The sequence below is a fragment of the Amblyomma mixtum genome, chromosome 4 (genome assembly GCF_055824585.1).
Source record: "Amblyomma mixtum isolate Tamu chromosome 4, ASM5582458v1, whole genome shotgun sequence".
Taxonomy (NCBI): domain Eukaryota; kingdom Metazoa; phylum Arthropoda; class Arachnida; order Ixodida; family Ixodidae; genus Amblyomma; species Amblyomma mixtum.
This window is the reverse complement of record NC_143015.1, coordinates 127,814,570-127,841,012: the sequence shown is the minus strand read 5'-3', so window position 1 is coordinate 127,841,012 and position 26,443 is coordinate 127,814,570. Positions and strand designations below refer to the sequence as shown.

The window sequence follows — 26,443 nt, the reverse complement described above, 5'->3', positions numbered from 1 at the left end:
AGGAGGTAGGACGCTGCAAGTGCCTGTCAGCATGTAAAAAACACGAAAACATGTATATTGGAGCACAAGAACGAGAAATAAAATGGAAGTTACGAAAAACAAACGCTCTCCTGATATCCTGTTTGTTCACAGTGTAGGAAAGCTGAGCTGTGTTGGTCTTGCGTTTGAAATATATGTTGTAACTTTTTTCGCGTTTATTTTGAGACACTTTTCGACACCACACTTGTGTATCAAAGTCACATCCTGCTAGAAAGATCTGAAGTCGCGGGAAGAACGAGATATATAAAATATTATTACATTACCAATTGATAACATGCATTCCGGAAGTGGACCTGGTGGTTTTAGCATGCCTTCCTCAGAATTTCGCTACTATTTTAGTAGGGGGTCCGTATATGTTCCAACCTTTCCGTATCCGACGCTCAAGTAGTCCGGCTGTATTCCCTATATTCCTTATTAATAAAATTGAGGGCATGCCGACTGTAGATGAACTTCTGTATGATCAATGTCGACGTCATGTGAGAAGATAGGAATTTTCATGTAAAAGTTTCAAGCAGGATGTGCTTCATTCGGTCCTTCCACCACACTTCTAGGGCTGAGCATGGCTGTAGACACGGGATGCTCATCCACCATGGCTGCCCTGAACCAGGCCGTACTCGCTCTTCGTTCCGGACTGTGCGAGGCGGCCGTCGTGGGTGGAAGTGCGCTCTGCCTGAAACCGGCCACATCATTAGGCTTCCTGCGTCTGGGAGTGCTGTCTCCGGATGGGAAGTGCATGACCTTCGACTCCCGCGGTGAGTTCAGGCCCTAGGTACGGTTTTGTAATCATGAGGGTAGTGGTCGTAGCTTTAATATCAGATATCGCATGATCTCATTCATTGCGGATAGATTATTCTGGACGCACTTCATACTGAAGCAGATATCACTCATGCTCATTGAATAAATCATTCTTCAATATTATAGAATATTTTTCTCATTTAAGACGCAAAATATTCAGACGCTGCGTAAAGAATAAGATACTCAGAAAAATATTCATTTCCCCAAAGCACTCAGTATTACTAAGCAAGAAAACACAAGGTGAAAAAATTGGCTGTGGCTTAGCTTGGTTAAGCCTGGTAATTGCGAAGCAATACGATAGGTTCCGCTATTTTATTGGTTTCCCATGTACTGTCACGGCTAATGACGCATAGCCAAGAATGACGGCACACACGTGTTTTTCTTGCTTGAGGCGGCATCTGTCAGGCTTGACGAGAGGAGCGAACCGGCGTTGGTGCCTACCAGCCTCACGCGGCGACGGCGCGAGATGGGGCCCCGTTTTTTTTTACGCAGATGGTATGACGTCACTCCGCGCGCGGCGCCCCTGGTGAGAGGAGCGAGAGTTAGGCCGCCGTTGGTGCCTACCAGCCTCGCGCTGCGACGGCGAGTGATGGGGCCCCGTTTTTACACAGATGGTATGACGTCATGCCAAAGGTGATGCCAAAGGTCAAGTGGTGCCTACCACCGCCTCGCGCTGGAACGGGCTGAGGTGGTAGCTAAAGTAGTATTGCTTCGCAATAAAAAGAACCGCGTCTGTTGAACCTAGTTGCTTCTCAGTGAATACACTTTTTGTCGAAAGAAAAATTCCCTTTCTATAGGCCAGTAAAAGGTTAGTTCTTTGCACTGCTATTGACCAGCTGCTGTTCAGTGAGTGTCAAAAAAGAAATAACGGCAGTTAAAGCTTAACCCGCCTTCAAAAAGACGTTTCTGGAGTGTTAGGTGCGGTTCGAAATTAAGCTGCATAATACCACACTTTGCTGGTGGCAACAAAGCAGGTTCACCTGATTTGCGTTAATAAGCACCCGATTGTTTATAAGTGCTTGTAGTGCGAACACATTACATGAGGGGCAGGCATATTTCCTGTCGTACAACCGATTTCTTTAGCTGGAGATATGTCAGGAGCGAGCGACGCATAAAGGTACCTTTTCCATATGTGAGATGGCGTCCCGTTAAGACTAAGAAAATTGCGAGGTAGAGTAATACAGATTACGGTGCTGAGCAGAAAACAGACTTTGCAGGGTATATCGTTTAAGTTTTCGGCTTTTTATTCCCAACGGCGTCGCCTGGAATGCCTTCCTGAAAAGTGCGCCGAATGGCCGGCACAATTTTTTTCAGCGATGAATGTATTTCACGGGCATCACGTAACAAGTCCTGGATTGAAACTGAGGAGAATTCAACATGAAAATGCCACGATAGAAGTACCTTAGGCTAAAACGTGAATTATTTTTTGCCGAAGTGCTGGCCAGTAATTTATTCCGTCCGTTCCGACATTGTAAGTTGGCGGCATTGTTGCACTGTAGACATCAGTGAACTACGAAGTCTGCCTGAAAAATCTGTGTCTACACATGACGCCTTCGGAACCTCCGTTTGATCTGGCTCGCGATCATGCCATACGTAAAAAGATGTGAAAGGAGAACTCATTGCGCATAAATATACAACTACTTATGTTCGCGTGAGTCTGACCAACAGCCAGATTGTGGACTGAATTGTTGTAGGAATGGCAAAGTTTCTTATACCTTGCTAGTGCTCTTACTGAGCAAGTTTAGTTGGGATTTACTTTTGGCATTTTTCACTTACACCATCTTCTCGAAAGCTCCTAGAGCCGATTCCTTTGTTCCCAGAACGATCGTTTACTCCGGGAAGGAACCAGAACACGTATTCGCGGCTTAAGTGGTGCTGAGATTGCAATGCGAGTATGACATTATGGCCCATGCATTACGGCCCATGCATTTATTTTGTGGTTCACTGAGAAATCAGCCGCCGCGGTGGCTTAGTGGTTATGGTGCTCGGCTGCTGACCTGAAAGACGCGGGTTCGATCCCGGCCGCGGCGGCTGAATTTCTTTGGAGGAGAAATTCTAGAGACCCGTGTACTGTGTGATGTCAGTGCACGTTAAAGAACCCCAGGTGGTCGAAATTTCCGGAGCCCTCCACTACGGCGTCTCTCACAGCCTTAGTCGCTTTGGGACGTTAAACCCCATAAAACAAACCAACCAAACAACTGTGAAATCAGCACAAGATACGAAAGTGATGACTTATATATCGTTAAGTTAGGGTTCAAGAGTGGATTTCAAGACATGACCAGTATAACAGATAAAGGCTGAATCGGGTGAGCCTCTCACATTAGGAATGCCGGGTATTGCTTGTAAAGGCCGCAGCTAACGCAAGAAATGCTCATTGATATGAAGCGGGGGAGCTTTTTCCTGAAGCGGGCTTAATAAAACTGAACAGGAGGACTACGATGATGTTTAATGCTTGTTCGAGCCCCTTTCGGCAGATCTTGTTATCAGGGGAAGGCAGACATCAGACTCAGGAGCCGGGGCTCCCAACAGCGAGCGAATGTTTCCTGTGAATTACCTACATGATATGAAGAAATGCTCATGTCTCAGTTCTTTACGAGTGCAAAACTCGTTCGCACTCATGTGAGAGGTTCCAGTTTTCAGTGCAAAGTCCCGTGAATGTGAAATGCATTCTAAAATCAACCACTCTAGCGACTTAACACTTTGAACCAAATAGGCAGGAGATGTGTGACACACTGTCACTAACTAAAGTGAAAATTAAAACTAGTAGGATGCAGCATTTCAGTTAATAAAAATGATAGGGGCATTCAGTTGTCAATGTGCAATAACGGTGGGCTGCCATTAATTCTTCTGGTTACTTCTAATTGCTCCTGTTCAACTGTCTTCTATTCATGCTTTCTATTATACTTTAACATATATTTTATTTCTTGGCTCATAAAAGGTTCTTTCCTCAACAATGCTTAGCAAAGAGGTGAGTAGCTTTGCAGCTCTTTTCTGAGTCACTCGTTGTCATTCAAATTTCTGCGGGGTATTGGATCGTTTTAATTATTTCTTAGTCATTCGCGGTCATTTTTAGTCGTTTTCAATTTTACATTGACTATTTTGTTGCGCTCCTTGTATGTCAGCCATCCTCCGGCTCTTCCCTACAAGTACAGAGGGGTTTTCTTTCACGCCGCTTTTTCACCTGCCAGCCGTGCCAGGTGACGTTCCCAACAACCATGACAGCCGGCAAGTGCGCACAGCAGTACGCCTCCACGCTCTTTTAGTGCGAACACACTACTTCACGGGGTCAAATGAACTCACCGGTTTGTATGAAGCTTCACCTTGAGGGTGACCTTGAGGGGCAAACCACAAACAAAGTAAATATTGTCGCGACTGTGACTGGAGCCCTCGGAGGCACGAAAAGATCAACTTCGCCGGCCGCTGCACTACGCTATCGCCGCAGCCGTACACGCCTCGTGTTAAACTGCAACATCCTCTCGTGCATTGCATTGCATATCGTGTTCTTCACCAACTAATAGTACTATTTTAAGAAAACTTCTGTTTGGGCTAGATGGTGCATAGCTTACATTGAAATGAATTTAAGCGCACAAGAACACGCACACAAGAGGAGGAAACACACAGGACAGGCGCCGACTTCATCTGATTTATTGGCAGGTAAGAGAGCGAAAATATATACAAAAAACGAGACATGCGCAGCAAAGAAACACATCGTCATTTCACAATGCGTGCTCAATATATCTGTACTTTGCCTGCAAAAGACTAACCGACGTGCCACTCACACAGTCATGCCCCCTCTTCCTGATGTGAAAGGCTTCTAATAATTCACGTGCCGTCTTATCACCTCCTCTGCCAAGTATCTTTATCTCCTTCAGCCGCGGCTCGCACGCTCTGCAGTTCGCACAATGGTCTGCCAAATGTGTCCCTCCACCCCTTAAGGCCCGCAAAAGCGTGCGAGCCGCGGCTGAAGGAGATTAAGATACTTGGCAGAGGCGGTGATAAGACGGCACGTGAATTATTAGAAGCCTTTCACATCAGGAAGAGGGGGCATGACTGTGTGAGTGGCACGTCGGTTAATCTTTTGCAGGCAGAAAACAGATATCTTGAGCACGCATTGTGAAATGACGATGTGTTTCTTTACTGCGCATGTCTCGTTTTTTGTATATATTTTCGCTTTCTTACCTGCGAATAAATCAGATGAAGTTAGCGCCTGTCCTGTGTGTTTCCTCCTCTTGTGTGCGTGTTCTTGTGCGCTTAAATTCATTTCAATATAATAGTAATATACAAGTAATATTCTAGCTTTGAGCTAAGTCGCGTTAGTGACAGTGAAATGTGTGCTGCATGCGTCCGCGTGGAGAACATTGCGGCAGAATAACTGCACTGGAGCAACTCACGTTGGCGCTGAAAACATTGCTATAAAAGCGCCGCACTAGAGCATAGGTCACCGGCGTACATTGGGTAAACTGGCATTGGTAATGAAAAAGTTGAAGACGCGCAGAACTGGTTCCCTAGTTCAGAGGGCACCTCAGTGCGCTTTCAGGTATGAGGCGGTGGCGTCCACCTACAAAAAATTGTGCTTTCTCACAATAGTTCGTGCTTAGCACTCCGAAACCGCCAGCCAAGTTTTTCTTCAAGATGGGATTTTACTGCTAAGGAATTAAAACGTAAACAAAAGCCGGAAATGTCGTAGCAGACATACAGGAGGGTGTTTATAGCAACGCCACCATCAGAACTGTCTCCCGGGGCCAGTGGACACCTCAATCAGGCTTTCAGGTATATGGCGGCAGTGCCCACCTGAAAAAAAAAACAAACTGGTGGAAAGTAGGATTCTACTCCTAAAGAATTAAAACACAAAGGCGATGAATGCCGCAGCAGATAGGAGGGCCCTTATAACAATGGCGCTATCTCAATGGCAGAAGGTAGTTGTTCGAATTCCTCACAGCAATAGCAAGACACCGCTTTTTTTTTCTCTATGCTGATGTGATTGGCCTTTAAAGCGCTCAAAGACACGGAAGAGGTGATAGCCCGGTTTGAGACACTATCGGAGTACTTCAGAACAATTTGTTTATATATGAATTCACTCCGTATGTAGCAATAGAGGTACAGAATATGATGTCAGCGCTGAGCCGGTGACGCCACCGGCGACCATGACAAAGAGGATAAAGTAGGAACTATCGAAATAATATTGGCCATACGAGCCCCATACTGTGCACTGTTTTATACTAGCCTACACCTAACGCGAGAAGGAACGCCGAATATGATTGTTTGTCGTCGTTTTACAGCAAATGGCTACGTCCGAAGCGAAACGGTCGGCGTCTTCTTTGTTCAACGATCATCGGAAGCTCGTCGAATCTACGCAAAGATCACCCACATCAAGTCACTTTCCGACGGATACACAAGCGAAGGTGGGTCAGTCAGTGTCAGAACGATTAGTTGACTGCGTTTCAGGAAAATGATAAATATCAACCGATGCATTTGGGTTGATGAATATTGTAGCGCTCATACCACAAGGTTAGAAAGAAGAAAAGAGCACACGTGCTTGTGTACGCGCGCTACACTATTCGTGACTACCAACTAACTGGTCCAAATTGTTACCCTTATTAAATGCTATAATGTTGCGTACTTTCGCAGTCTATGACTCGGAGATTATCAAGAGTAGCTTATTTTTTGCTGCTTTAGCGTAGATCAGTGTTAAGCATGCCATGCTTTTAGCTTCCGCTCTCGCCACAGTAAGGCCAACATAAGAAGGAATCCGCGCCGAATCGGACGCCGAACGTGACACCCGGGCATGATGCAGAATTTTTCGAATATTTGCGTTTGAATAGCATGAAGCTCGAAGCGCATTCTAGAACTCATAGTGGTGCGTACGGAAGCATATCGGGCGGGCTTTCGAACTTTGTGAAATCACGGCGAAGGATGCCTTACCGGCACCAATGCATTACGTAGCGCTCTGTGTGCTGGAGCGCCGTCATCGCCTGCAAGCCGTGGAGCTGGCCGTTGTGAAAGCAACTCACGTGTCAAGTTTCTGTTTGTGTGCTCTCCATCGTTTTACTTGTATTTTCTCGTTAGTTGGCACCAGTTTTATACTTAGCGCAGCGTTTCAAACGCTCTACTTTCGGTGGCGTTTGCTACCTATATTACATGGTGTTGCACGTTTAACTGCATCATCCCTGACTCGTGATGCTTCCCTGGCTAGAACGCGCTCCCCAAACATGCTTTTCTCATTTTCAGGAATCACCTTTCCTTCGAAGGATGCTCAGGAACGCCTGCTAAGGGACGTTTACGATGAGGCCCACGTGGATCCGCGGACGGTTGGCTACGTGGAAGCTCACGGCACAGGAACCCCAGCAGGCGACAGCCAGGAGTTGTGCTCAATCAGCAACATTTTCTGTCAGCCAGGGCGGGAAAAGCCGCTCAAGGTTGGAGCCGTCAAGAGCAACGTGGGACACGGGGAGCCTGCTTGTGGTGAATTATTATTGCGCTCTGTATCGTTGCCGTGGGCAGGACTATTCATCGAGTACTTCGCGAGACTATGGTAGCACTATCTACGACGCATTATGAATACTACTAACCGCGCTTTCTTAATCGGTCTCGGCCAAGTCTCGCACATTTTGTGTGCTGCTGTTAACCTGGTTTTTTTTCTTTCTTTCTTTCTTTCTTTCTTTCTTTCTTTCTTTCTTTCTTTCTTTCTTTCTTTCTTCCTTCCGTCCTTTCTTTCTTTCTTTCCTTCTTTCTTTCTTTCTTTCTTTCCTTCTCTCTTTCCTTCTTCCTTTCCTTCCTTCTTTCTTTCTTCCTTCCTTTCCTTCTTTGCTTTTTTCTTTCTTTATTTCCTTCTTTATTTATTGTTTCCTCAGACACAGTCCAAGAGGGGGCCGAGGCTAAAGTAGACGGAGCGCCTGACAAGGGCCCCGGCCCCCTTGCACAATGTACATAAAACGAAACTAGCATTGCAAAGTTCGGTCAAGCAGTCGTCCTAGGATCGGCCAATGGGAAAACAAAAGATGGCTATTTCCTGTCAGAATCACACGTCATTCCTTCTCGGCCTTGTCGACGTGTTTATTTTCCACGGCCGCCTCCTCACATTTCTGTGCAAGCTGAGGCCGCCTCCCGTACAGTAGAGGGCTTAGCAGCTCCGGCGCTAAACCAGCGTGATGTTCCGGATCACTGCCATCGGACCGCGTGTGAGGAGGTAACCCTCCTTATAGTAATCAGTGGAACCTGGAATTTCAGCCAGATGGGGTCATTTTCACTGATTAGCCATTCAAATTTTTTAACGTCGGGAGGAACATTTCGCTCCGGTGCACGGCGCTCAATTGCCTATGTTTTTAAAAGGGCTCTGGAACACCTTCAGAGGTGAGCACATCAACTCGATCTATCACCAAATGTGGTTGTCATGAACACCTGAGAACCAATCAATACGCTTCTACCGCACCACAGAACCCACATTCACGCGCGAAAGTTTCTGAGCCCTTTCTGGTGATTTTTTCATGCTCACACACTCGTCCGTCAGGCCCGCCATATCAGATATGGCTATTGGTTATATTCTTACAGTTGTTAGGTAACCACCACGGCTTCGGCCAATAAGCGGGGTTGCTCGTGCCAGTCAGGAAGCTCCGCCCCGGAGGTGGGGCCGCCGGAGGAGCGCCGATCTTTCAATTCGTAAAAAAGTGGAGAGAGGAGAGGGAAAAGCGCGAAAACGCTGAGGTTCAAATTTTGAGTATAGATAACTAAGCGAAATGAGGAAAACCGCAGCGCGAAAAGACTTTAGCTATGCACCAACTAGCCCAGACAAAATTCCTTAGATAAGTAACTTAGCTTCTACAAAGTGCAGCAGAAAGCTCTTGCTGGAAGATACTCGTGGAGCGTTGCCCTCACAGGCCTATCAGAGCCCCTTTCAGATCCTTTTTTAGTGCGGTAAGGCATAGTCTGCACGGTACATTTTACGTCACTGTGGTCTTGATTTGGTATGGCTGTTTAAGCTGTCAGAAGTCCCAGATAACGTGTACCTACGCTGCTTTGGCGCTCCCTGTTCACCGAACTCGGTCGTGTTCAAATGGACTGCTGGCTGTGCTTGCACAGGCGCCTTGACAACAGAGAAGCAGGCTCAGAAAGCTTATTGCGCGCTACCGTCTGGTGCATGTATTTGACGTATAAGAACCGAAGGCACTCGAAGCCGTTGCGGAAATTATTGTGGAGTTTTCAGTGAAAGGACGAGCAGTAATATTTTATTCCAGTATTCCAGTTCCAATATTTTACAAAGAGGCTGCGTACGTTGACTAAAATATGCAAATGAGTCCAAACACCTTTGTGCATGTCGAATGAAAATGCTCTGCGGAGCCAGACAGCACGAAACCCCGAACACGTCTGCCAGGCTTTCGCCATATTGGTGGACATTATCTATGCTCTGGGCACTATTCTGATTTACCATTTTTTTCTTGACCTTGCAGGAATCAGCTCACTCGCCAAGGTAATCCTCGCCATGGAGACAGGGATAATCGCCGCAAACCTCCACTTCAGAGAACCGAATCCGAACATTGCCTGCTTACAGGACGGCAGCGTGGAAGTAGTAGACGAACTGACTCCTTTCCTAGGTGGTCCCGTAGGCATGAATTCGTTTGGTTTGGGAGGCAGCACTGTCCACGCCATTCTTGAGCCGAGGGAAGGACCACACGTGGATGACATTGCGCGTGATCAAGCTCAACTGCCAAGGTTGGTTCTTGCGGCTGGACGGAGCCAGGATTCACTAATGGTGAGTCTACTTCTGTGCCTGCTCCGTCCGTTCGCAATATCCTACCCTTCTAAAGCTTCTCTGTATATCTGTATTTTATGTGCATTGTTACGCTCCGTGTTTTAGAACACGAATTGTTACGAACACCAATTTTCTCGCCCAGATTCGCACAATCGATAAACACGGTCATTCTCTGTTTTAACGTTGATGTTGCTACCATAAATATGCGCTAGTTTGCCCTGGAGATTTTTTGAACCGATGTCTACGTGCTGCACATTTTTTTTTTCATGTCAGAGAAGAGTAATACAGGGGCAGGAGCCACTGCGCGCTTAAGAAATCCATCGAGAGAGTCGGGCTGGTTGTTATCAACATCAAGCTGTGAAACCCTATACTTATTTCAGTGCGAAAGCACTACTTAACGCGGTTCCAGCCAATAATCTTGTGTGAAGTCTTGGAGTAATCTAGTTAAGCCCGGGTAAGTTCGGAGGAGCGTGGTGCCAGCTGTAGCCTATGAGAGATGGACAATGAGGGTGACCTTGGACAAACGTAGCCTAACAACAATCCATCCAGGAATAAAATAAACACTGCCATGACTGAGTTTTCAACCCGCGGTGGCACGAAAAGATAAGCTTCTCTGGTCACTGTACGAGAGCAAGATGCTATTGCCGCAGCCTCATTGAGATTTTCCCGAAAAGAAACAAAAGTGCCTCGAAGTGACATTCTGCGGTAAGAATCAAGTGACCCAATGAGTTCCCGGTACTTCGACATGGTTTAACTTGATATGAAGATGCACTTCTTCATAAGGTCCACGTGGTTGTTTTTACAAGGGCAGATGTGGGGGCTAGTTCGTGGCCCATCTTACTTGAAACAGCAGTTGATGACGCGTTTCCGCACTGGTCCTTGACAAAGTACTTCAGGAGAAATCGGTTCGGATTTTGAGCTGCATGTGAACTGCATGACATAATAATGTAGCCAACCTGGTCTACGAATGGAAAAACCTATTAGACGGAAGCTCGGTGATACTGACAGGTTCTTCCGTCGGGCACTGCTACATAGTCACTCTCGTGAGAAAGATGTCTGATAACACATGCAATTTCTGGATGGTGCTTTATATATTGCAAATGTTCATGGGTCTGCAAATGTGGTCGTCACAAGTGGTGTTATCACCAACGTGTTTGATATTTTTCCTTTTGTTACCAATTGCACAAACATCAGAAACGACATTCAGCTTAAATTAAATTGTAAAGTCCGCACTCTTATGTACATTATGTGCGAGTTTTCAGTCTTAATAAAGAGATGACCATTTGTTTTCTCAGTATGTCAATGGATGAATACGTCTGCCGCTTTCAATTGGCGCATTCCGCGTCATGCCAAAACAGTTCTTTTTATTTTATATTGCCTCATTTATGACATTAAGATTAAGACTACGATTTTCATTCTAGCGTACGCTGGATCGTATAGAAGAGGAGGGACCATACGCAGACTCCGCCTACGCTCTCCTCAACCGAGTCGGACAGCCGAGCGTGAAGCATTTCCCGTATCGAGGTTTCGCGCTGGTTCCAGTGGACGGGTCCAGCAAGGAAGTTGTCAAGGTCGCTGAGCGCGTAACATCCGTAAAGCGACCTCTGTGGTTCGTCTTCACCGGCATGGGCTGTCAGTGGAAAGCCATGGCTCGCCAGATGATGCAGCTCGAAGTGTTCGCTCTATCCATACGCAAGTCCCACGATGTTTTGAAGGTGTTCGGAGTCGATCTCATCGACATCATGACCAATGACAATGGCCTGGGGCACTGCATGGCGTCGGTGCAGGCCTCCATCATAGCTGCTCAGGTTTGTTGAGCCAAGATCCTCGGAATGCTGTTCTAAAAACTTCGACAATGGCGACAGATGTCATTTACATGTGAACAGTCGCCCACATAGATGTCTACCGCTGCCTGGCCTGCTTGGTCCGTACACGGATCTCGTGCTAGTGTATAAAACCAGTAGAAACTAGAGAGGGGAGCGTCCAGGGGAGCGTCCGGGAGCGGCCTGAAAATGTTGTGCACCTCCAAGGATAATGCATACTGAATCACGAGGTGGAATGGGAAGGAACTTGGGAAGTTAGGAAAAAAAGGGAAGCTGTTTCCCTAGCTTTTACCTTTTCCTTCTCTCTTGCCATTATTGTACTGCCCATCGTTAAGAAAAAAACGATGTGCAGTCACAAAATGTTCTATTGATAGCTAGTGTTTTTACGTGTCTCCTACACAGTTCTATGTTACTGAGCGACGAGAAAACGTCTACTGAGCCGGAGTACCCAAGTTCGCAGCCGACAGCGGCGACCGCGTTCGATGGAGGCGAAACACAAAAGGCGCCCGCGTGCTGTGCGATATCAGTGCACGTTAATGATCCCCAGGTGACCGAAATTATTCTGGAGCCCTCCAATACGCCCCCTCTTTCTCCTTTCTTCTTTCGCTCGCTCCTCTATCGCCTCCCTTATGGCGCGGTTCGGTGCCCACTGAAATATGTGAGACAGTTACTGCAATATTTCCTTTCCTCAAAACTAATCTTCAATCTTCAACCCCAAGTGAACAAGATGAAGGCAGGTAGCCTAAGCCCGCTAGCCAGCTTTTCGAGCAAAGGTCTCTTTGTGTTCTAAGCCTTGCTTCCTATCTACAGGGCAGCTATGGAAACGGGCGCAATTGTGCAAACGCTCGGAAGGGGTGAGGCTCCCATTGTTAATTGAAAATACTGCGCTGCGTAAGATTTTGTCCTCCCTCTCTTGCGATTGTCGTCAATAATTGGGTGTGGACTACACTTAGAGGATAGCGCCTTCCTTTCTGACCTCTTTGTTAAACACGTAGGTGCATGGAGGAACTAATCCAAAACAGCTATTTTATTTCAACGTACCTGTTTAGGCTATACGAGAGGCTATACACCTCTCTAGCAGGTAGTCAAAGATTAAACCAACGTTTGCATGAGAAGTGTTCCGCTAGATATACTCCTACTTTTTCCCCCTCTACTCCAACGTTATTTCGCTCATCCATGCAGCTTGTACCTGTACACTGCTATTGGGCTTTTATTCGGGAAACAGGTGGCGCTTGTCGAAACGCTCGGCGCGGTCGGCATTCATCCGGACGGCATGGCGGGCCACTCTGTTGGGGAAATCGGATGCGCCTATGCCGATGGCTGCTTGACTGGTCAACAGGCCGTGCTGTGCGCATACTGGCGAGGACGCAGCATTGACATGGGAAACTTGCCTAGGGGAGCCATGGCCGCCCTGGGTGAGCACAGTTGCTCAAAGGACCTCATCGTCATTTCTTGCCTTCCTAGTCGCAGCGGCTTTAGGAGCTGCGGAAAACTCAGTTCGGTCGTTCTAGACATGTGTTTTGCCCTCTGTTCGTTCATGTAAGCAAAGCTAGGTGCTTACAGGACCACACAGTCCTAACAGACTTGTGCACGTGATTAATTACGATACTGGGCTCGTTAGCAATTAGCGTGTGTGCAAGTATTTCGACACAGTGCCGCTATCTTGAAGAGGTTCCCTCTCTTTCACCAAGTAGCTAGACGCAGTTGTATATCTAAAAAAGAACTCCGTGCCGTAATGTGCGACGGAATTGTGTTTACAAGCGCAAGGACTAGAGTTTTCATCGCACCTCAGTGTTGCCGAGAATACCCTATATCTGCCTGGTGCGCAATCATTCTTCACTGGGCCTTCGGACGACATCCTAGGTTTTAAAAATGTTTGCAGTTTACGTTGAGTTAACATATTTCGTCGTTGTCTCATCCACCACGATTAATTAGGGTCAGTATTACCTCCTGTCAGCAGTCATTTGCTGCTTTAAAGCAACCAAAGAGGAACAACGATAGCAAGATAGTGAATAGGAAATGACTGCTATGTTAGAAGCGTATCTCTGGGTGATATTCAGCTCAATCTGACTACGAAACAGGGAATTGATTTTTGCATACAGTTTTCAATGTTATGTACTCTCAGTATCCATGCATTGCATTCTACTAATAGATGCTGAGCGATAAAAATGCTGGGACTAGTCATAGGACAAGCAGCTGTGCTAATGTAAGCATAAGCCCATTCAATGAGGCATCCCAATCTTTTAGTACAACCAGATGAAGTATTACCAACTAACCCAGATTCCAACTCTCCAACAACATGAAATACGACATAACATGAAATAAGCTATACCTTCTACGTCTGCTGTTCTCATAGCAATGATTTATTTCACCATCTACAAGACCGACTCGGAAAGCTCCTAATAATCGCGCAGCGCCTCCGGAGCAACACGGGGGGACGGAGCCGCACTATGCGCTTATCGTTTCTCGCTTTCGTGAAATGTGAGGAACAGGAGTACAAATGAAGTCATTACGTTTCTTCTGAGCTGGCTTAGCATTCGCTCGACTTTTGTGGCGGCCTATGAACTTTACGAAAAGTAAGCAAGCTCTCAGTGACCTTGCCATGCTATCGAAGGTGTATACGTTCGGGTCGCTTCAGGAGACCATTTCAACGTCTTTTAGTAAAACTAAAAGGCGATGTACGTTTTCTGTTCTTGTTTGTTCAACGCATGCAAGAACCGAGCGTTTCAGCTCTAAGTTCGACCATTGGTGCACATCCTGTCCTCATGAATGTGGTGCTTCTGTGACCAGGGCTCTCGTGGGAAGAGGCGGCGAAGCGGTGCCGAGATGGTGTGGTCCCAGCGTGCCACAACGCGGCGGACTCGGTGACCGTGTCCGGTCCTGCTTACGCCGTAGCCGCACTGGTCGACGAGCTATGTGCCGAAGGCTCGTTCGCCCGCGAGGTCGACAGCGCGAATGTGGCCTTCCATAGCCAGCACATGAAGCTTGTTGCACCTGCGTTCCGGGATGCCGTGCGAAAGGTGAAGCTCGATGATGCGAGGAAATTATAGCACACTGGTCTTTTTACAACGTGCACAAATAGGCGTTTATGCTTTACAGATAGCCTGTTCTTCGAGAGGAAATGTTGCGATACCTCCTAATAACGGCAGATTACGTTCCTTGTCAGGTGACGCACGTTTTTTTATCTGTTTTGCAGGACCCGTTAAGACGCACCATTTCACCTTTTACATATGACCATTTTTCGATTGTATACCCGAATTTTATGACCGCTTTACGTAACGTGACCGTCTTCACAGATGGTACTGGCACTCATATTAGTTTACCTTAGCGCCAGTTGAAATGTTTTCTAGTCAACTGCTAACGAAACCGTCGGCATGACTCAATCTCCAACATTATTAAAGGCAGTAAGGCCTGGCAATGATTCATTTTGCTTCGTAGCAAAGAAATGGAGCCTTTCGCTTCTGCTTTCAACACTGAGAGCTGGCACTTGAAAACCAAAACTTTGCTACGGAGTATATCCAAGCAGGAATTTAAGAACGGTAGCAATTATTGCGGCATGAAGTGCACCACAGCCAAAGCCGCTAACATACAGACGGCAGCTGCCGAAGCAACCACTTCCGCGTGGCTCGGAGATGCTCGGAGCATCGTCACTTATTTTCTTTACGCTGTGACATACCAGGTGGGCGACCCGAGCCGAAATTAGCGAATGCGGCAGCCGATGCCAGGGCAAGCAATGACTACGGGATGTTCAGGACTTGCAAAATCGTGCAGGGAAGCAAAGGTTTGAAAGGACTGAAAATCTACGTTTGCGAGTTCGCTATGGCGATAAGATTAGACAACTATGCCATGAAAAAAGAGGGAGAGTGGTCTAGCACAGATGGGGTCGCCAGTCGTAGGAGGGCCGCGATGGTGCCACTGAACCGCTGGATTGTTGCACCGTTCTTTTTGCTTGTTCGGTCAGCGGCTAGAATGTCAAAGACGCTGCGAGTTTCAGCACTACATTTGTGTTAGCTCGTAACTGATTAGTAATATGAAAGACAGGGTGGGGCGAAACGATCAGCTGGCGCGGAAATCGGCAAAATCTTACAAAATCCCCGGGTAATTTCTACGCTCAGAATCATTGAATTCGATGCTTCCGCGCCTTAAAACAAAGTTACGGAGCAAGGCCTTCGTTTGTCGCTATCTCTGCAAAGACAAATCTTAAAGGAGAGTTTCTAAAAGCGCAATATAAACAAAGTGGTAGAAAAGTCTCAGTCCCCTGGACTTCAACGTTTGAACAAAAAACGTTTCAATGCCGGCAGTCTTCGGGTTTTTTCGAAAGGCTGTGTTCAAATATGAAGAAAGTGAGCGCAAGAAAGTTGCTAGCACTACATGAAAAACAATTTTGGGAAAAATAATTAGATCGTGCGATGAGAATGCGATGGCATAAAACCCTGAAGTGTGATCGGCTTGTTGTCCTGCTCCGTCATGGCTCCTCACCGCATCATTAGAATATGCTGATTCTAAGCAGTGCCAACTTGAGGCGTGCTATGTTTAGGCACACCAGCTCGCAACCAAGCGCAGCTGCAAACTGAAGCTGAAACCGCCACCGAGCTCGACCATGTCACTTCACCAGTGGTCGTGCCAACTGTCGACTACCAGCCCACCTGCCAACTCGACCATGTCACATGCTCTACTGACGTCACTCACCTCGTCGAACAACCAGAGAATTTATGACAGACGTCGGCACAGCTGCCAAGATTTTTCTGCGCTGAGACTTTTATGCTATTTCATTAAAATGAACCGAATGGGAGCGCTAATGTCATGTCATAATCTCAACCACTAGGGCAGCTCAAAAATTCTTTTCTTCTCTTTTCATTTACGTTTTTCATTAATCACCTGTCCGCGCGCAACTGTAATAGTGGGCTCGTTGATGGTACGTAAAGCCAAGCCCTTGCGCTCGCTTGATTCCCGGCAGAAAATTGCATCTTGTTGCTGACTTCCGGAAACTCGTTGCACCTGTTATTAGAAACTGTTTCAATAAGTTTGCGGAAGGCACACATAGTATCGCACATATTCTCTTCCTAGAAACACGGCTGGTGTTCATGTCCAAAGGGAACTTAATTTCACGATGTGTCCCTCTTATTCTCACCGACCAGGTTTAGCCTTGGTTGCTTCATACATTTGTGAGGTTATGCAAGACCCCTTAGTAGTATGCCCTGAAACCTAGTAAATAACCTCATTGTAGTTAAGACCAGCGATTAATTGCTTTGTTTACAGATAGTACCAGTGCCGAAGCCACGTAGCAAACGCTGGATTACCTGTTCGGTACCGGAGAACCACTGGCATGAACCCGCAGCCCAGCACTGCTCGGCAGATTTCCTAGTTCAGAACCTTGTCGCTCCTGTTCACTTCTACGAGGCCCTGTCGCACGTGCCCAAGAACGCCATCCTCGTAGAGATTGGACCACACTGTCTTCTACAGGTGAGTACGTTTGTCAGCCTCGAAACTGCAGATGATATATAGAGCGGGCTGGAAACGAAGAACCGCAGCATGCAATATGTCAAGTCGTGCTTTTTCTAAAATCAGCTGCAGCTGATATAGACTCAGCGCATATGTGGAGAGGAAACGGGCAAACCGATGAAAATCTTCTAAAAAAACTTCAACATCGAATGGGTATTGAAGGAAGCTGTAAAGCATACCCAAAACCTCCACGTGGGAAACCACCGCAGAGTTCAGCAACGTAGCAAGCACTACTGGTAAAATGGAGCACAAACTACTTGTCGTGTATACAATGCGAAAAGCGCAAGTACAATCACCGGCTCGTTGACCCGACGCTGTTCGGCTAACAATATGTCTTTAATAATACTAATACTAATACTACTACTAGTAATAATGAACAAGGAATAGTTTGGTTGGCTTCTGGGGTTTAACGTTCCTAGGCAATAGGAGACGCCTTTCAGTGCATGGGTAAGAAGCTGATATCACACAGTACACTGGACGAGCGGAATCGAACCCGCGTCTTTCGGGTCAGCAGCTGAGCGCCACAACCACTGAGCAACCGCGGCGGCTAACTGCAAAAAAGGATAAGATGTATGATGGTATGGTATGTAATACTAGCAGGGATTTAACCTCGCAGTGCTTCACATAGGCGCTATGAGAGACGCCTTAAAAAATGGCTCCAGAAGGTTGTCAACAATCCTGATTCTTTACCTTGAACTTGGGGATCGGTTTCGATATAACGATGAGTCGATGGATGACGTTTATTGAACGCAATCAGGCCGGCTCTCTACATCTCTTTTGTATTTATTTTGTGAAGAGCCTTTTATTTAGAATTTATCAGATATATTATTTTACACTCTAGAGTCCGGCATATTAAAAACACTGATGTTGCTTTTATAGCTGACGTGTTTTATTGCGCATCGTTTCTGATAAAAGCGATCACTAGATGCCACCTCATTAACGTTTCCGTGAGTCTGTCATCATTCAACAACAACTTTCAACATCAATCCTTCGACCACTCGCAGCCCATTTTACGTCGTGCCCTCGGCGCCGACGCCACATCCTTGGGACTGATGAATCGTAACGACGACAACCTCTCATTCTTCTTCAAATCGCTGGGCAAGTTGCACACTCTCGGCATACAGATGGACCTATCCCCACTGTATCCACCGGTATCTTTCCCCGTGCCACGGGGCACCCCAAGCATCGGCCACCTCGTCAGCTGGGACCACTCGCAGCGATGGACCGTGGCTCAATGGAACGAGTTCGCCGGCTCGAAACAGGTACGCCTATTAGGCCGTCTGAGAGGGCCTTCACCAATATTATATACCGCTCCACAGCTGAACATCTCCGGAATTGTACTCACCTTGAAATTTGATGTCCGGAATTATTTGAAAGCTAAAGATCATTGATGACCAAATGTTTAGGGGAATCCCCCAAGGTGGAGTAGATTTCTAATACGGGGGTAATTACTCATTGACGTCCACCCGACCGCAGCCATACGGCTACAAAGGAAAGCTCTACAGCTTTCTCAGAAACTCCGTGGTTAAAGAAAAATTTGTCCTGGTCCGGGATTCAAACCCGGGACCACCGCTTCACCGGAGCAGTCGCTCTACCAATTAAGCTAACCGGGACAGCAAGCTTATAGTAGGGCGAGCGCGAACTGATCAATAACTCGAAGTGGGAACAGTGTTGACCAAATGTTTAGGGGAATCCCCCAAGGTGGAATAGATTTCTAATACGGGAGTAATTACTCATTGACGTCCACGCGAGCGCAGCCATACGACTACAAAGGAAAGCTATCCAGCTTTCTCAGAAACTTCGTAGTTAAAGAAAAATTCGTCCTGGTCCGGGATTCGAACCCGGGACCACCGCTTCACCGGAGCAGTCACTCTACCAAATCCATCATTCGAAGCTGCTACAGCTGCGAAACTTTAACAAAAGTTTCCTCTAATTTAACAGTCCACCGCATAAAAGAAGCAAAAAATTACAGAATCAGAGAAAACTTGGTATGAGCACTGCGAAAGCTTTTTTTCTTTTTGATAAGTAATTTTTTTTATGGCGAAATAACATTTCTATTACATATAATCACAGGTTTAAAATATTCTCCGCGTCAATAACTTTCAGTTATTAAGTTTAGGAGTTAGGCCATGCAGGCCTTTCTTGCTTTTCTTTCGTAAGCGGAGGCGCTCAGACCTTGCTATGTTGTGGTAGCAGAGCGAGCTGCCCAAGCGCCTCAAAATTAAAAGCTTCTTAATGTGTTCGGGTTTTCCAACAAAAGTATGGCGATACTGATATTTAAATTGCATTTTCAGGTCAATCTACACAAAGTAAGCGCGATGAAAGTTCAGAACAATCCGAAACTCACCCATTTTGTTTCATTCGCCCGTATTCAAGTGGACCCGACGTTGATCAATCATCCTTATTCCCAGCTTTCAGAGGATGTAGTCGACATAAATCTGGACTCGAACGATGGAGATGCCTACCTTGCTGGTCACGAGCTCGACGGACGTGTGGTGTTTCCCGCCTCCGGTTACATGGTGTTGGCGTGGAAGTCCCTGACGAAACGAAGCGGCAAACCATTCCACAAAGTGCCAGTGGTTTTCGAAGACGTCAACTTCCATGGGGTCACCGTCTTGCCAAAAACTGGTGGGTGTCGAACAAGTGCTGTTTGAAACCCTTCAAAATACGCGCCTTCAGCAAGTGTTTCAATGGTTTGATTGAGTGACTGGCCCTTCCATCAGCTTGTTTGCTGACTCAGATGTAGAAAAGGGCTTAATCGCAATATACGGAAGATCATGGTACTTTTCATTAGCTTCAGATCCGATAACTACTCTTTGATGGGAGCGGCCGGAAAGCACTGATACAGAGAGGAGCTACTTAGTCATCCCTCGTAAAAGTGTTTTGGTTCGGCGAGCAAAAGTCTCTTCAGAAGGCTCGGACATTAATGAACAAGCGCATTGAAATGATAAGGCGGTTACGTTTGCATTTATAAATTACTAGAGGCACGTGCTCCGCGAGAGAAAACAAAATTAAAACCGCAGCGCTGTCACTCTCTTCCTCTCAACTAAGCGGACTTCTTCGTCCATATCGGCGTTTGGTTTGGATTATTGGGGTTTAACGTCCCGAAGTAACTCAGGCTATGAGGGACGCCGTAGTGAAGGGCTGTTACTCTCTTCCTCTCAACTAAGCGGACTTCTTCGTCCATATCGGCGTTTGGTTTGGATTATTGGGGTTTAACGTCCCGAAGTAACTCAGGCTATGAGGGACGCCGTAGTGAAGGGCTGTTACTCTCTTCCTCTCAACTAAGCGGACTTCTTCGTTCATATCGGCGTATTTCATTATAGCATTTCCTAAGCATTTTAGGTCACATCATGACAAAATCGTACCGTTGCAGGTACTGTGCGATTCAAGGTGCAGGTGATGTCAGCAAGTGGCGAATTCGAGGTCAGCGAGGGTGACTCCCTTGTGGCGAGCGGTCGCATCCGCGTCGCAGAGGAGAGGGTGGAAATCATTCGCAACAACCAAAATGGCCCTCCTGCCGAGGCGGTGCGGTACGAGCTTGACGCTGAAGACATTTACAAAGAATTCCGACTCCGTGGCTACGGCTACAGCGGAAGCTTCCAGAGCATCCTGAAGGCCGACTTGCACAGTGAGTTTTTCAGGGTAGTCTGCTCTGTTCCTTTTTTCGCAAATTCTTTCTAGGCCAACGTTTTGTGCACAAGGCTTCATTTAGACCATTCATTCATTCATTCATTCATTCATTCATTCATTCATTCATTCATTCATTCATTCATTCATTCATTCATTCATTCATTCATTCATTCACATACCTACCGCACCTTTACAGGCATGAGTGCAAAGGGGAGGGAAAGAAGCATTAGGAGAGCACAGACGACAATAGCAATTCAGTTACGAAGGTACTTTGACTTGTCTCTTCTGTACTTACTCACTCGTGCCTGGACTGCCAAGAGGCAGTTGGCAGTATCAAATAAATAAATAAATAAATAAATAAATAAATAAATAAATAAATAAATAAATAAATAAATAAATAAATAAATAAATAAATAAATAAATAAATAAATAAATAAATAAATAAATAAGAAAAACGACGTGTGCAAATGTTTAATATGATGTTGGCATCTTTCAATCACACTGCAACTCTGAAACGGGAATAGCATGCAGTTGCAAGAAGCACTTGCCAAACTGTCAATAATATCAGACGAGCCAGTAATGTTTCTATCTTATTGCTTTGCTACACTGAGGGCATCCATTACAAAAAATAATAACTTTTTGTTGCCTTCAGTAACAATTTTATATTTGATGGCCAAATGTGCCTTCATAAACGACGAAAGAGAGTTTTTCTGAAATGTTGTAAATCTCTACAAGAGAAAATTGGTGGCACAAAGGGGTAAAAGGCAGTTTTGTAGTATATTCTTGGAGTACGGAGAAGAAAATTTTTTTTTCTGTTTTGAATAGCGCGCATCTTTTATGAATAAATATTTGCGAACAATTACGTTTGAGTGAATAAAACACACTTTTTCGACTTGCATCGCCGGCAGAGAATTGTGAACATTCTTCAAGTGCACTTTGTGGAGGTTTATTGGAGAAGATTACCTCAGTTGGGGCTGAAACTTACTAAGTGTTTATCGGCCCTTTCCACCACAGTCAGAAAATATTTCCATCTCTGGGCTGGCAAAGCGTTTTCCTTGAAGTCTTTTTTTTTAGTTACCAAACCACCCTGGAACCCGAGCGTGTCGCGTGGCGTCATGAGACTTATAATGACTATCTCCAGACCCATTTGTATATTTCAGCTATCAACATTCATAAGTCATTATTAAAGCCATCCTGGGCCAGGTTATCTGTACTCTCGACAATGAAAGAGACTGAGATTTTCTATTGTCTATGTTTTGATTTGCAAAGCTTACACAACAATGGCATCCTACTCCAGACGCAAAAATAAGTGTTCTTTTTTTGTGTCGGAGATGTCAAATGTTGTGGTGGTGGTGTAACTTTATTTCCAGCGGATATAGAGGAGCGACCCGAAGTCGCCCCGTGCTTAAACGGAGGCCGCTATCCCTTGGGCAGCGGCGGCGTCTTCAGCCAGCTGGAGGAGCTTGATCTGTGTCCCCGAGTCGGGGCTGAGCAATAGCGCCTCCCAATGATCAGAGTCGGTAATGAATCGACTCGCGGGTAGGGACTGCGGGCAGTTCCAGATCATATGATTTAGATCGGCTTTCGCATCACAATTTTTGCATTTGTCTGAGTAGAGTCCATCCGAATAGAAGCTACACAATTAATTATTTGGATAGGTGTTAGTTTGAACTTTACGCCAGGCTTTGGCCTGTTGCTTGGAAAGCGTTTTATCTGCTGGGGGGAATCTGAGTCTTGCAAGCCTGCAGGATTTCTCTGCAAGAAAACAACCTGTCCTTGCCGAATATAGGGCGGGTGGACTGCACGACCCAGCTCGGCGGGACAGTTCTCGAGCTAGGTTATGAGCCGCCTCATTACCAGCAAAGGAGGCATGAGCAAGTGTGAAAATAAAGTTTCCTTATTACGTTTGCAGCTTTGGAAAACAAAATACACGCCGAAATCATGCAGTGCCTGAGAGAAAGCGAGGTCCGTATAGGATACGATTCTTTTAATATATTTTGATATGTTTATCTGTGAGTTTCTCAATTTAGAGGTTATCATTAGAAGGTGGTTTACTTATACTGTTTATCGGGATATTGAAAGCAGGTTTATTCATCGCATGCCTTACTGAAAGCGACAGAGTGTGAAAATACTTTGTGTATTTTGGGTTATTCAGCAGCCTGTGGCAAGCTTATGTGGACGGAGAACTGGGTGTCCTTCATCGACAGTATGCTTCAATTCTGCGCCTTTAATGACCCACAGCGCGCATTCAGGCTAGTCGCAAGGCTGGAATCTTGTCGCATCGACCCTCAGCTCCACGGTGAGGTCCATGAGGACGTCGGATCAAGAGGTTAGTAGTGAAAAGCCCGTGTTTCACCGTATCTGGATGAATAGATGAGAGCAGGAATCTTCAGAAAAAAAGATGAAGTTTGGTATCGTACATTCACTATTTTTATGTGTGCTTGTCATCATACGAGCTACAAACGCGTAAAAACAAGGCACTGAACAATTCACCTATCAGGCTCATGTTGCCAAGAAAGAAGACAGTAACAATATATATGTGGATAGGATTTTAAAGATACTTTTCTTAGATCGTGGAAGAGCATTAAGGATATAAGAAAAAAATTCAGGGGGCACTTTGACTGTCTAAAGTGCGTAGAGGCGAAAGCGTTTTCCGCACCACTTTGACTGCTTCTGTGGCACTGGTGCCGTCACATGTAATTCAGTACTAATTACTAGGTCACGACAAATCAGTAATTAAGGGTTAATTACCGATTAGTGTCTGAATACTAATTAACTGCTAATTAATGACGCTTAAGCTTCGCCTTCAGGAGTGGAACGAGAACGCGTGTTGTAGCGTTGCCAGGGAGTCCACAGAACTAACGCCACCACCCGTTCGGCGCAATGCCTTGCCCTTGAACGCTTTTTGACGAAAGGAAATGGCGCAGTAATTCTCTGTCATCTCGGTGGACACCTGAACCGCACCATAGAGGAAGGGAGGAAGTGGTAGTGGAAGAAGAAAGACAAAGATGGCCCGTAATGAAGAAAATGAAAACTGTATTTGAGGAAAGGAAATTAAGCAGTAACTGCCTCACATATCTCGGTGGACACCCGTCAAAATTCAGGGGTGCACTTTTTTGACCTAAAGTGCGGTCACTGATGTGTGGTTAAGATGTTAAGCTTCGCCTCTGAGTGTGGAACGCGACAGCGTCTTGCAACGCTTCCAGGGAGTCCATAGAACGCCGTCGCACATTCGGTTCTACGCCTCGCTCGTGGGTAAATTGGTTTTTGAGGAAAGGAAATGTATCTGTCTCTCATATCTCGGTGGACACCTAAACCTCACCGGAAGGGAAAGGAGGAGGATGGGAGTGAGCGAAGACACCGTATTCACTAGATGCACCTTTGTTCTTCCCAAACCATCAAGCTGCCATGGCGGAGTGGATAGCATGCTCGTCTCGCACTCCGAAGACCGCGGTTCGATTCCCGAGCTCGACCAATTTCCTACTCGATGTTATTTCTTTATATGGCCTGACTAGAAACGTTAATTTGGCAATTGAGTAATGAAACAATTAACTAAGTTCAGTCCCACTTACTTGGAGCATCACTATACGACCCCTTCAATTGGTTGCATGGTTACTAGCCAAAGTACAATTGGCCGCGTTTGAAATTCGCGCTCTGTGACGTCACGACCGTTTCGACCAACTGAAAAGCGTGACATTTTTGTCGACAACTGCTGCTTACAACGATGAGACATTAAAGGCTTTCGCCTTAACAAGTCACATCAGAAACTAATTTGGCGCTAATTACTGAATATTATGGCTTGTCACGTAATGCTCATTGATTCTAAATTTCTATCTCCACCTTTTTCACTGAATAACAACTGTTTGAAAAATAAACCATTACAAAATAGGTTCTCTCAAGTTAAGTGAATTCCGTGCAGTAAATTTTATGCCAAGATAACGATACAAATTTTCTACGTATATCTCTACAATCAATCGTTTTGTGTTGTGCAGGGATACCCGTTGTGTACGACAGATGCTTGAATAGCTGCTGCGCCGGAGGGGTTGCTTTTCGAGGCATCCAGGCTAATATCACAGAGCGAAGAGGAGGGGAACAAATCCCCTTGCTAGAAGAGTACCGCTTTATTCCTTACGTCGACGACGAAGAAAACATACAGGAACGGGAGGCTCGCCTGAAAGAATATGTGGGCGTCTGTAGCACCGTCGTCCGGCGTATCCTAGACAGGAGCGCTGACGAAATGTATCAGATCCCGGGACTACTCAACAATTCACACGAGGAAACTGAGGAAATGCTCAACCAATACCGTAACAGCAGTCATGGGAACAACAGTCTTCTGCGTGCCCTCTTAGCCATTCAGACGAAAGTCAATGATTCCGGTTCATCTCTCGCCTCTGCCGTGCAGTGGGCACTGACCACCCATAAGAACGACCTTGATGAAGACATCCTCTGCACAGCTCTTCTCGAAGAGGATCCCTTAAGGCCGCTTCTCGACGTCGCTGCAGAAAACACGACGGGAAAGAAGATCCGTGTTCTTGAAATGGCGTTCACAGAAAGCGATTTTCTCTTAACGCCCTGGGTATCTGAACTGCTGCCACTCTCGAACCTGTTGCTGAAGATTGAGTACACCGTGGCACACCCATGCCCAAATGAATTGACGCCAGAGAGGTTACCAGAAGATGTCGTGAGGTATTCGTGGGATCCAACGTCAAACTCTGTGAGGGAACTGCCTGATGCCCAACTGGTCATGGCCCGTGCTCCCCCCACCTCCTCTGTGTGTCTTGAAGCCATGGCTGAACAGTTGTCTAGGCAGTGCAACGAGCAGGCATTTGCGCTTATTTTGCTGCGTACAGCCTTGACTCCGGCAGAAATATTCTTGTCGAAAGTGGGAAATATTGCAACCACAGTTCACACAATGCAGACGGCCATGTCAGTTTTTCGAAGCAACGGGTTTCGGTCAGCCGGAGTGAAGTCCAACAAGTGGTCCACTCTGTTGTTATTGAGAAAAATGAGCACCCGCATGGAAACCACACATGAAGAAATAATTGAAGTTGAGAACAAGACATTCGGGTGGGTTGAGACGCTAAAGGCCAAGCTTATAGAGGGAAAAACGAAGCCTGAAGGCCTGAACTTGTCTTTGGTTGGAAAGGACAGCGGAATCAGTGGTGTCGTTGGTTTGATGAATTGCGTACGACAGGAGGCAGCTACAAGACATGTCAGGTAAGACTCATAAAACTTAGTGGTGGGCTTAAGTTTTGCTATCATTATTTCAGCGACCAAAATAAGTATCATGGAGAATTCAGCTTTGACCTTGCTATTGTTATGCGACGATAAAATACGAAATAATACTGTCTGATCAAGAGGCACTTGTAAATTGGTACTAGTTTTTTGCACCTGCACTTCCATATTAAATATCTTCCTTTAAAATGAATTTTCCGCCTCATTACCATTAATATGTGGTTTGCTGTTCAGAAGACCTCCTTTTTGTTCGAAATCCCTAAATTGCTGGACCTAAAACTGTGTGAAGTGTACAAAATGCTTTGACATGGATGGTGATCACTGTAATAACCTGTGACTGCACCATGGTTCACTAATTGTTTAAGATGACGGGCAATGTACAAGATTCTTATAAATAGTAGACCTCGGGTTTCTTCTCTTCAGAGTCAGGTGCAACTTCGACGCAAGCCTGAAGGAGTCACAAGAGGCTACTGCTGCAGAGCTGATTGACCAGACGTACAAAAGTTTCCTAGAGCAAGACCTCTTGGTGAACGTGCAGCGCAACGGACGATGGGGTTCTTTTCGGCACCTGACGATTGGTTCACGTGAGTGGGGCGTGGTTCCTTTCTTTTGCTATCGGCAAAAGAAAGGAACGTTTTGAACATATCTTACGTTTTGAACATATCTTACT

At 46.0% G+C, this 26,443-nt stretch overlaps 1 protein-coding gene across 1 annotated transcript in view; it reads left to right on the top strand.

The window, feature by feature from the left end:
- The window catches only part of LOC149348184 (fatty acid synthase-like), a 58,234-nt gene that overhangs the window by 5,766 nt on the left and 26,025 nt on the right, over positions 1–26,443 (top strand). Inside the window, exons 3-16 of the mRNA XM_089541699.1 lie at positions 591–791; positions 6,114–6,236; positions 7,063–7,296; positions 9,279–9,580; positions 11,002–11,388; positions 12,629–12,818; positions 14,194–14,423; positions 16,663–16,866; positions 17,910–18,167; positions 19,317–19,533; positions 20,282–20,536; positions 22,694–22,867; positions 24,531–25,755; positions 26,203–26,357. Of these exons, the coding sequence (XP_089397825.1) occupies positions 591–791; positions 6,114–6,236; positions 7,063–7,296; positions 9,279–9,580; positions 11,002–11,388; positions 12,629–12,818; positions 14,194–14,423; positions 16,663–16,866; positions 17,910–18,167; positions 19,317–19,533; positions 20,282–20,536; positions 22,694–22,867; positions 24,531–25,755; positions 26,203–26,357 (4,155 nt within the window). The remainder of the gene's footprint in view (positions 1–590; positions 792–6,113; positions 6,237–7,062; positions 7,297–9,278; positions 9,581–11,001; positions 11,389–12,628; positions 12,819–14,193; positions 14,424–16,662; positions 16,867–17,909; positions 18,168–19,316; positions 19,534–20,281; positions 20,537–22,693; positions 22,868–24,530; positions 25,756–26,202; positions 26,358–26,443) is intronic.